Raw genomic sequence first — 12,032 nt, forward strand, 5'->3', positions numbered from 1 at the left:
GGACAAGGGTATCCACCCTGAGAGCATTTAAGTGTTTAAACACACAAGGGACAAAGAATGCAGGAGCCATAACAGGCCCAGCTTACATAAGCACACAGACTAAACATTCCCTTTTTACCAACTTGTGTGCTTGGATTGTTGGCCAACATGTACAGATTCAGGGATGGGGCTGGAGTGGGAACTTTCATGCATAGCCTCACTTACCTAATCTTTTTTTTTTTTTTTTTTTTTGACACTGCCCGTTAGTGGTTAATGTAAACTTGTGAATTAGTTTTTCTTACGACTTTCTTGAGAATCATCCTAGGGCAGTGATAGATAGAAACAGACTATTCCATGAAACTCGAGTAGGCTGAGGCTCAGAGGCAGAGGTAGAAGAGCAACTAAAGAGGGGCCGGTGCTACATGGCATCATTTGGGGATGAGGTAAGAGCAGGGGTTGATGGAGATGCTGGTCGTTTCTCACAAAAGCACTAGCTACCAGGTCTGCACTACCCTCTCCAAGGAGATCTCCTGCATGGAGAAGTCAGACTCCAGCAATGCCTGTCTGCCCTTGTGTGGCTCTGTGACTCTCAATCTGTCTGCTGTTTGAAGGAAAGGCCATGTATAGCCTCTGGTTGGCCTGTGGGTACTGCAAATAAATATTCCCTTTTTAACTCATTAGCAAAGCTTCTGAAATATTGAGGATGCATTTTTACATTTTTAAAGGTCGCTCTGATCTGCCGCAGTACACACTGTAAATGCCCAATACATCCTTATAAAGAATTAAACACATTATAAAGTAAAAAGATCTGAAATGGATTTTCTTTTCACTCTCATCCCCGAGCCCTGGTCACCCTCTGGTGATACTGATACTGAAGTGGTGAGACTTGGTTCTTTTCCGAAACCTGTTTATTTCTGTTCTTCAGTCTGCGGTCCTCTTGACAACCGCCTGTGTGGTGTGCAGCACCATCTCATCACTTGGCATGGTTCCTGTTGCAAATGCTTCTCAGTAAACACACATTCTGTATGGAAGCATAGTTTCAAAGCTGCATCAAATAGAAATCTGGGTGACATATTTGAGTTTTTAAAAATTAAATACATTTTTTATATTTACAGACTCGGAGATCTGAATTTATTATCAAAATCCTATGATAAGCTATCACATTCTTGCCATTTTATTCAAATGAATGCTTAAAATGCTGCTTTCTTTCCTCTCACTCTAGAACTGAACAACGCCACAAAGACATTCTTTACCAAGGAATATCTGAAAATAAAACAAAGCTTCCAGAAATCCAGCTCTGCGAAGTGGCCCTTGCCGAGCTGCAAAAAAGGATTCCATCTCTTTGGAGGTAAGGAAAGGAACCCCAAGACAAAAGCAGATGATGGGTCCATCCATACCCGTCCCCACAGCTACTTCCTCGTTAGAGATGTTGCTACAACCCTATTTCCACATTGGTCAATTTCAAGGATTTTGGTGATAATCTCTCTGAAAGCTACAAGTACATATGCAGAAAAGGAATATTATCTATGAAAAGTAAATTGGAGAGACATCCTGATTGAATTGACTTTACCTGTGGAGAGCAGTGGAGAAAGGTGATGGGTGAGGCTGGGTTACAGTTCCAGACCTAGAGGTTCTGCTGTACAGTAGTAGCCCCCATGTGGTGCCCATAGGCACCACACCAAGGCGCCATATGGTTCAGGGACGTACAAGGAAGAATTGTTGATGCTTTAACCATGAAGGAATGACAGGTATTTGAAGTGAAAATATGTTTAACTTGATTTAAATATTACATAACTTGGTGCCCCATTAATATGTATAATTTTTATGTTTTACCTATCTGTTAAAATACGTTCAATTGAAAACCAATTGACTTTTCAATAAGTACCTTAATTTGACAAAAGCTGTATTTGGTAAAAGCACAGCATACCAGAAAAAGAGATTTATAATTCACTTACTAACATACACTAAATTTATTAGTTTTCATATCTTGCAATTGCACCATAAGATAAGGAGAAGTAGAAAGGGGCAGAGCTATATGCATAGAGTTTCACAGAGATGCACAGTACTCTGGGAATACCAGTCTCTGGGTTCCTTTACCTGCTGAGCCATCTCAGTGGCCCATGTTTATCATTTTTATGCCAGAATACATATGCATACAACATCAGTGATATTTATGCTTGTTGTTACACTTTGGCATTGATAACAAATATATGTATTCTAAAATTGCTTTGTCACTCAATATTTGGTTTCTGAAATCCATCCATTTCAGTAAAAAGAGCTTTGTTCCTGAACTGTGGCCAGTTCTGCAAATAAACCAAATGCATCCATCCTCTAGTGAAGGAACAGTGGAGCGCCTGGTGTTTTGTGGTTACAGGCAGCACTGTTATAAATGCCTCCATTCCCCTGTGTCGTAGGATCTCCTCTGGATTATGTGCCCAGAGAGACTTGAGAGCCCCAGCAAAGCACATCTTGCACTTAATCACCTACACCAGTGTCACTACATGGCTAAGCTGGCTTATCACCAACTCTGTTGGCATCTTTTAGAATTTTCAATCTTTTGGATTTTGCTCATCTGATGGCTATAAAGTATTATCCCACAGGAAGTTTTGCAGTTGTGTTTACTTTTGAATTTTATGGATGTGAGTGTTTTATCTGTGTGTATGTCTTTGTACCATGTGTGTGCTTGGTGCCTATGGAAGTCAGAAGAGAGAGTTGGATTCCCTGGACTGAAGTGACAGTTTTGCGCCGCTATGTAGCTGCTGGGGATGAAACTCGGACTAGCAAGTACTTCATGCATGCATGGGTGCTGATGATGGAACCCAGGGCCTTGTGCATGCTCAGCAAGTGTCCTACCCCTGAGCTACATCCTCATGTCTGACCAGTTCTGGTTTCCAGTCTTATGATTATTGATGGAGGTTGATACAGCTTTATGCTCTTTCATATTGGCCCTTGAGTTTCTTCTTTGAAGGATTTATTTCCAAACTTGTTTGCTATTGATTGTGATTTTTGAACCTTATAATATTATTTTTTGACTTCTTCCATTAATAATGTGAATGGCTACTATCTTAATCTAGTTCATTTGTGTATTTCACTTTATGGATATCTTTCAGTACCTTATGATTTCTTCATTTTTTCCCTTACCTTTCTAGTGTATGCTGTTTTTAAAATTATTCTCTATTCATTAAGATGTTTTCCTTTGAATGTTGTAAATAGTTTCAAAGAGCGATAGAATTTATGGTACTCTTTAATGTATTCATTTTTTCTTTCAGATAGGGATCCAATTTTTTATGATTTTTGCTAATCCTTCATGCTTCCACTTATTAAAAATAATTCATCACTTCAACACTGATTGGATGTCAGTCTATCATACAAATGTCCATGTGTTTGGGTTGATTTCTGGAGTTTGATTGTGTTTATTTGTCTGTCTGTCTCTGTGCCAATACTGTATTGTCTCAAATACTAAAATTATTATTTCTTAATACTCCCGATTTCAGCTTGTTTCTCTTCAAGAGTATATTGCCTATATTTTACCTTTTGCTCATGCAAATGAACTTTACAATCATCTTGTAAAGCTCGATGATAAAGTTTAATAGATTGGAGGAATAAGGTACCTTTAAATATATAAACTGTGCTTAGGCTGTGGTGGTGCACTTATCTACATACAAAACACACTAGGTTTAATTCCCAGTATGATAGATAGATAGATAGATAGATAGATAGATAGATAGATAGATAGATAGATAGATAGATAGATAGATATGTACTTTTATGTACATGCATACATACATATTAACATATAGACATAAATTAATTTGGGGAGAATTGAAACGTAACAGCAATAACTTCCTACACGTTAATAATATGACCTGTCTCCTCACTGATTTCACTCATCTTTCTGTAACTTCCTTTCTGAATGCCCACATCTTTGGCCAGGTGTGATCTTCTATACTTGCTTTATTACAGGCTTCTTCCCTACTTTTGAGCCTTGCATGCAGAAAGTTGCCCAACTCCGTCCAGGTCTGGCACCTCATCATCACTAGGCCACACTCTCACTTCCTGTTGACCTCTGCCCTGCTTCCTGTCCCCTTCTTGTCACATAACCAGCCCATTGCATTAGGTTTCTTTAATATGCATTTCTGTGTAGGTGGATTTTTCTTTGGGCCACCAGCTTGCAAATAATGACCCAGAAACTTATTATTAATTATGAAAGCTTGGCCTTAGCTTAGACTTGTTTTTAACTAGCTCTTATAACTTAAATTAACCTAGTTCCATTAGTCTATGTTCTGTCACCTACCACCATTCTGCTTCTTCCATGTCTCCTGGCATCTCTCACACACCTCGGTCCATCTCTCACTTCCTCCTTCTCTGCACAGAAGTCCTGCCTATACCTCCTGCGATATAGCATAAGAATAATAATTATCATGTAAGAATTACATTCACAATGTCCAGTCCATTTGTATTTGGCATATTCAGAGAAAATACTCTATCTTATCTTGATGAATTTAAAGTTTTATACCTAAACCATTTTCTATCATAACTTGTATTACCATCCTAAAACTATCTTTTTAGACCTCAAAACACTTTCTTAAACAATTTAAGCTTTTATGTCTCTCAACCTTATACACTTTATATTTCTTTTGTGAGTTTCTTTTTTGAATTTGATAACAAGGAAAATTAACTTTAACTGTCTCATCTTCAACTCCATTAAAGACCTGAGAAGGATATAATATTGCCTGAGTAAACAAGAAGTGCAGAGCAAGCAACTTCCAAAACTAAGAAACAGCAGAGACATCTGGCTGCTTAGACAGTCACCCCAAGGTTCCTCTGCAACATTGGGGCATCCATCTTCAGCCTACAGACCTAGAATATCTGACAGACTTTTGGTGAAGCAAGAATTTTTGAAGGACTGTCCTACCTTGTCTTGGCAAAGTTCAGCAGTTGCCTTCTTTTGTGTCCTGCTTGTCCAGTTTGGACAACATATTGTGAGCAGCTGAGGCAAGGGCAGTTTCTTGCCCTATGGCTAACTTTGCCACAATGAAAGCAAACTCCATATGGAGGTTCTTCAGTGCCCATCATCTTTTTTTAAAAAAGTAAATTGGTGCTGAGCAGACATGTCTCACTGTCATGAAAAGCCTTATGTTATTAAAACATTTTAAATACCATATTCTGTAGGTCTTTGAAGTGTTTGGAGACCATCTATATAATTAAAATATGTCTCTGTTTGACCTTGAAAACATACCTAATATGACTCTAAGTTTGATTACTATAGATGAATAACTACTAACCTGTATATCTTAATTATCCTAGAATTATTACTAGGCCTTTACAGTACCATTTTAAATGAGCTGCATAAGTACAATACCTTAAACAAGAATAGAAACATATATACAATGTAACAAAATACCCTTAAATTTTTATCAGTATATAAAGAGCCATATCAATGTAAAATATTTGAGACTAGTGATTGTTCAAAAGTAGACTCAACAATCCATCCTTTTATCCCATCATTCTATAGCCTTCTTATCCCTTCAGAAAGAGATCCCTGAATCTAATCTTTGTTTAGTTTTTTTTTCCTGGCCATAACCAACAACTTGTAACCAACCCCCTCCTCAAATGATGATAAACATCCATAATCCATTGAACCACCAAAACCTACCCACTCCACCTCTTGGGAATGTGGGTATTGTGTTCTCTAAACTGCTTCCTGTTGTCTGGGGGCAACAGCATCTTTGGAGGACCCTGAGAAAATTGGGATAATGGTCAAGTCCTGGGAGAGGTAGCTCTTGTCCAGTCCCAGTGTGATGGGAAAGTGCAGGGCTTATCTGAAGTTCTGGCTGGATAGTCTGTGAGGCTGGACCGTCTCAGCTAGCAACTTTGAAGTTGTTCTGAATGCAGAATTTTCAGGAAACTGCAACAGAGGCATTCTGAGAGGCTGGTTCATCTGGGCTACTTGTCGTCATTGGTGTTTGGTCCTTTTTTTCTTTCTGAAAACACACAAACTTTTAAATGTAACATATATGCATTCACACAAGTATGGAATATGTGGTGTGCACAAGTCAATTAAAGATGTTTTTGTTTTATGTTTGAGCAGGTAAAAATTATCTGTCATCCTTATAAGTCTGTTTGGACTGTATAACCAAACCTCTATCCATGCCATAGGAAATTCTATGTCATGAGGAATTTGTAGCCAACAAGATTTATCATGTTTCATCCAGTCTCAAAGCTGTTCCCATAGTAGAGAGATCAGCACATACATCACCTGTCCTGTAGTCTTTCTTGACTTTTCCCTCATGTCTGAAGCCAAGATCCTCAGAAGGTCTCCCCCAATCAAATCTGATCTTTATTAATTTTGAAGAGAACCATTAACTTTTTTCCTGTGAAAACAAAAGCATAACTTCTCCCCCAACACAATGTTTTTTCTAACTTCCATTTTGAAGTTAAGATGTTCTTAAAATATATAGGTTGGTTTAATTTAGCAGTTTCTATAATCTAATGTCTTTCAGCAGCTATTTTTTTGTACATTAGCATTTTAAAAATCCAAAGTCAACAAAGCACCATACAGGATCCAGACACCCTGTGTATTTCCCATCTTTACATGGCTTAGTTTTTTTTATATTACTTTACTCTCTCTTTAAAAATTTTATTAGTTTTAAACTCTCTTTTTTCTGTGACTGTCTAAACCTATTTTCTTTTCTTTCCTTAATATCTAATCACATTTTTAAACATATTGTACCTTTTTAGAGGTTTTCTGTGTCTGGACCTGGCTGTACTAAGCACCTGCAGTAGTCTCTAGCTGCATGAGACAAATCTTAAATTGCCATGTCAACCATGCATGGCTCAGCTTAACTCAGCAGCCAGGAGCCATATCTGTGTGCAACATGGCCTGCTTGAGAGACTGTGGGACTCGGATGCTGTATGTGGCTCTGTGTTTGTGTTATGGGAACATTTTTAAAGCTTTCTGGGGTCCTAAGTAGAAATACATACCCCCTCGTTGGACACAATTTTTGTTTATAGTCTTATATGAAGAATAGTTCTTTCTTTTCTTACACAGTTATTTTACAGAAAGTGTGTGTCATTGCATGTTTTGGTAGATGTTTAGGTCCTCCCTAGTGTGGTTTCTAATGTGTGACTTTTTGTAAGGACTCTGTTAAAGTGTACATCTGCCAGATTTTATCTGTGTGTTCACCCACTGGGATGCTAACACTCGAAGCCTGCTGCCACTACAAATAACACTCGCCTGGATATTTTAAAGTAGTCCATGAGCTTATTTGCTCATGTATGGACTCAGGAGCAGCAGTCTGGATCATAGCATTTGAATCTTCCTGTGCAAACTGTGTGCACAGTCCTCCTGAATGGCCAGGCTGGGCAATTCTCGTTAGCATTTGGAAGAGCCGAGGACTATGACAGATGACAGCTGTTGACAGATGCAGCCTTCTTGTTACTAGTGTTTGCACTTTATGACCTCTAACAGTTTGAGATCTGTGAAAGTGTACTTTCATCTTTTGGATACCTCTTTACAACTATTTTGTTTATCTTTCTAATCAGGCTTCTACCACCCTCAATTTTCCAGGATTTCTTATGCTTTTTATTTAGCATTTTACTTATTATCAATTTTAATATTCCTCATTGGATATAGACACTACAAATTTATTAAACTATATTATCATCTATATAAAAAATTTGTATGTAGTATCCTTCATTGTAAAAATTCTTGACTTTGATGTAATTAAATCCATTTTGTTTGAACATTTATGCTATAGATTTTAATTTAAAAACTTATTTCTCATGCCAAGATCACAAAAAAAACATCACTTAGGTTCCCCCCCCATTTATATTTTGCTTTTTAGTTTTCTTGTTAAGTTTTATTCCAGAGCTCCCTCTTACATTGTATTTGCAAAGGGTTCATATCTTCTTTTCAAGTGATAACCCACTTTCCCCCAATATTTATTTTACAGTATCATTGGGTTTTTAAGATTATTTCTGAACTGTTGTTTTAGAGAAACATAATGAATATGAGATAATTACTTCCTACATAACAATTTGACTAAATTTTCTAATTAAGTCATTGGGAATTTCAATAAGACAATTTTATTATTATCTTTAATAATGATAGAACATCTTGAAATCTAATGCACATGCTTTTTTCTCTTTTCTTGCCAAATTTTATGAGCTGGAACTTCTGTCTGATTTTAAACAAATCAAACCTGTCCCCCACAAAACAAGATAAGCCAGCACCTCCCAGATTTTTAAAGAAACATTTTAAATATTTATCATAGAGTTTATATTAAGTGTTTCGTTTGTAGCACGCACCCTTTGCTAGGAATGTTCTCATCTTTACTGCTTTGCTAATAATTTTTCTTGGGGTTTTAATTCTGATGTTTTCTTCACATCCTTGTGAAACACACACATAGTTCTCCCTCCACAGTCTGGGAGTACATGGTCACACACAGTTCTCCTCCATAGTCTGGGAATGCAGGGTCACACACACAGCTCTCCCCCACAGTCTGGGAGTGCATGGTCACATACAGCTCTCTCCTACAGTCTGGGAGTGCATGGTCACACACACAGCTCTCCCCCACAGTCTGGGAGTACATGGTCACACACACAGCTCTCCCCCACAGTGTGGGAGTGCAGGATCACACACACAGCTCTCCCCCACAGTCTGGGAGTGCATGGTCACACACACAGCTCTCCTCCACAGTCTGGGAGTGCATGGTCACACACAGCTCTCCCTGACAGTCTGGGAGTGCATGGTCACACACACAGCTCTCCTCCACAGTCTGGGAGTGCAGGGTCACACACACAGCTCTCCCCCACAGTCTGGGAGTGCATGGTCACACACACAGCTCTCCTCCACAGTCTGGGAGTGCATGGTCACACACAGCTCTCCCTGACAGTCTGGGAGTGCATGGTCACAAACACAGCTCTCCCCCACAGTCTGGGAGTGCATGGTCACACACACAGCTCTCTCCTACAGTCTGGGAGTGCATGGTCACACACACAGCTCTCCCTGACAGTCTGGGAGTGCAGGGTCACACACACAGGGTCACACACACAGGGTCACACACACAGCTCTCCCCCACAGTCTCCAAGTGCACTGTGCTCCATTAGTGGATTGCAATCGATTTTCTTATGTTCAATTCCTGCTCTGTTCTAGAGATAAATTTAGCTTGATCATTTTGCACACTGCTAGATTTGGTTAACATCTCAGAATCTGACATTTGTATTGGTAAGATTGTATCTTTTTATCTTTTCATTAGATATGTTCATTTTTTTCTATTTTCAAATTGGTTATGATAAGTTGTTTCTAGTATTTTAATGTATCTCACTCTATCTGGTAGCTGCAGACAATGCTATCTTTGTGTCACATTCTTTACAAATGCCCTGCTTTATTGTTCTTGTCCCTGCCTCCCAGACTCCCCAGCGGTTTCCTTCCTTTGACCAATTCCTACTGAGTTACTGTGTCTCCCCTTGTCTCTTATTCTCTCCTCTGAACTTTTTCTTCACTCCCTTTGGCATGGCTCTTTTCTTTTTGTTCTCTACTAAGGTGATTCACACGTTGTTAACTTTTAACCTTTTTACTGTGTTATTTAAGGACAAAAATTTTCCTCTTGTGTAATATTTTACCCTTGATTCCTAATTACTTTCACCTGAAATCACAGACAGTTGCATGTTAATTGAGTCTTCTTAATTAAAATTGTGTACAAAGCAGGTTCATATTAGACACGCTGGGTATGATTTCATCCCTGCATCATGGAACTCGGCAGCATCTGTCAACCGTGCTGTGTCAGGAGGTCCCCTAAGAAGTTATGTTCCAGCTTGGTTTCTGAATTTGGTGAGAGAGAAAGGCAGGGGTGGGGGGGGAAGTCGGAAGAGAGAGCTTGTGGGAAAAAAATAAACATTCCTATAGATCCAGATATTAATTTTGGGAGGGAAATATGGCATTGTTACAAATTTCCTCTCCACAGCAGCTTACATCAACTGTTTTGAATTCATACAGCCATAAAATCAGCTCATGTTGACACATTCCATTTATAGCTTATGAAATAGTATACACTGAGCAAGCAGCTGCCTTTTAATCACTTTCTTCTCACAAACATATGCTGTGTGTGTGTGTGTGTGTGTGTGTGTTTGATAATATTTTCAGAAAAGAAATGGAAATAGTCCAGTAAACTGTAAAACAAAAGTTTGCTTTATCAAGTCTAGCTCCACTGACAGGATGACATTCATCGATTTTCTCCTGAGGGACCTTCCATTTCCAGACAACCCCCTCTAGTTTATTAGTGTCCATCTGACATGGTTTTCAGTTGTATTATTAGTCCCAAAAAACCATTCATATATGTCGGGGAGAGAAATACTCAAAATGGTGCATCTATTTCCATGTAACATATGCTCACATATTTGTGTAAACAAAACCATCTAAGAAATTGTATTAAAATCTTCTGACAATGAACAATATAAAGAAGCTCCACTTTGAATTTTTTTCCTATCTATACTTGTGATAGAATTGAAAACAAGAAGTTAGAATTTAGAATCCTATGCCCTGCTTTAGTTGGTCACAATAAACGTGCACCTGAAACGCAGATGTCTGAGATCTAAGTATGACAGAGCCATCCATTTCTCAGCAAAGCCTGGGGAACTATGTTATTTGGCGATTAGTTGTTCTGGAGGTGTTAGATTGGATCTACAAGTTCAGACGTGTTCCATATAAAGCAAAGAATACCCATGTGGAAAAGAATGCTTGTCTGTAACAAGAACACATATGCTTAATCAAAAAGCATGAGTTTGAACATAGCCTAGAAATCACCGTCTCTGAAAGTTAGAGGGAAAACAGAGACATTTTTAAATGTTCTGTAGACTTAATACTATCTTCTAGCTGAAAGACACATTTGCCTTTACAGTTACCCTAAATAGCAAGTTTTATTCCTGGGAATAAATGGGGGGAAATTCTATAAATTCTGGAGGGTCTTTTTCTTTCTTTTTGTTTTGGCAGAGTGGGGTTCTGTTTTCACCAGTATCACTTAAAATTGGACATTTTTCTTCAGAAGCCAACCCTGTAGCAAGGCCTGCATCCATATATACTCCTTTAAAAGAAAGTTGTTGGATGTGTTAAGTGAGATGGTGGGACAGTATACCTTTTCTGGGAGAGTGTGCGTTATTGTACGCTGCAGTCATGGTGTGTAGAAGACACATGTGTGGTGCTGGGTACTCAGCCCTGGCGTATGGAGATAGCAAGCAGTGGGAAAGGAATGTGAGGATACAGATAGGTCTCTGTAGTTGCTGCCAGTTATTCCTGATGTTGTCTTAAGCTTTTGTCCCCAATCGTTAGCAAATGTACAGGAGTCCTCTTGTGTGCTGTGCACCTGTAACATGTTTGAGACACACCATGAAAAGGGAATGGAGAGACCTGCCCTCTCCTGCATCGGCACTGGAAGAGTACCAGCCTCCCTTGTTTCCCCAGGAACAGGGATGGTAAGGTTGACTAGAGGGATGGGTCTAGCCTTTGAACACAAAACCAGGGAACAGCTGCAAGCCCCAGGGAAGAGCAGGGCAGAAGCTGAGCTTCTTGCTCCTGACATCAACAGCAATGGAAACGGTTAGACCTGAGAATCATGAAAAGAAAGACCAAATCCATAAGTGCCCAATGAAAGCAAGCTGTATTTTCAGGTGTACCAGGACTGGCCAGCCGGCTGTCTCATCCTAAGTCAGGATTTGAGAGAGCAGCCAGTGCTGGCCTCTTGAGGTCCCTTTTAGAGCAGAGATGGGTGTTCACAGGGGCGAGAGAGTTGGCTGTTATACACTGTTAGAAATATACGATGAGAGGAAAGGAACAAAGAGGAGGATTTAGTGTAGGCTGAAAAACTTGTTTTACAGTTTACATCAGATCTAAAAAAACAGGAGCTTATCTTCAATTACAAATAGCAAGCCTTAATTTTCAAGGACTTAACACAGGGCAAAAAGGAACTTATTCTTAATTGTCTTAACTGCATACAGAAACCATAACCTGCAAGGTATATTGTTCCTGTTTTGCTCTCACAGAAACTTCTTTTTTA

At 39.0% G+C, this 12,032-nt stretch overlaps 1 protein-coding gene across 9 annotated transcripts in view; it reads left to right on the forward strand.

Annotated features, from left to right (window-relative positions):
* Rnf180 (ring finger protein 180) overlaps positions 1 to 12,032 on the forward strand; it is a 171,523-nt gene that overhangs the window by 139,619 nt on the left and 19,872 nt on the right. For all 9 annotated transcript variants that reach the window (XM_042261583.2, XM_076551948.1, XM_076551949.1 and 6 more), the window contains one exon: positions 1,202 to 1,327. In XM_042261583.2, the coding sequence (XP_042117517.1) occupies positions 1,202 to 1,327 (126 nt within the window). The remainder of the gene's footprint in view (positions 1 to 1,201; positions 1,328 to 12,032) is intronic.

Source organism: Peromyscus maniculatus, chromosome 15, assembly GCF_049852395.1.
Source record: "Peromyscus maniculatus bairdii isolate BWxNUB_F1_BW_parent chromosome 15, HU_Pman_BW_mat_3.1, whole genome shotgun sequence".
Classification (NCBI taxonomy): Eukaryota; Metazoa; Chordata; class Mammalia; order Rodentia; family Cricetidae; genus Peromyscus; species Peromyscus maniculatus.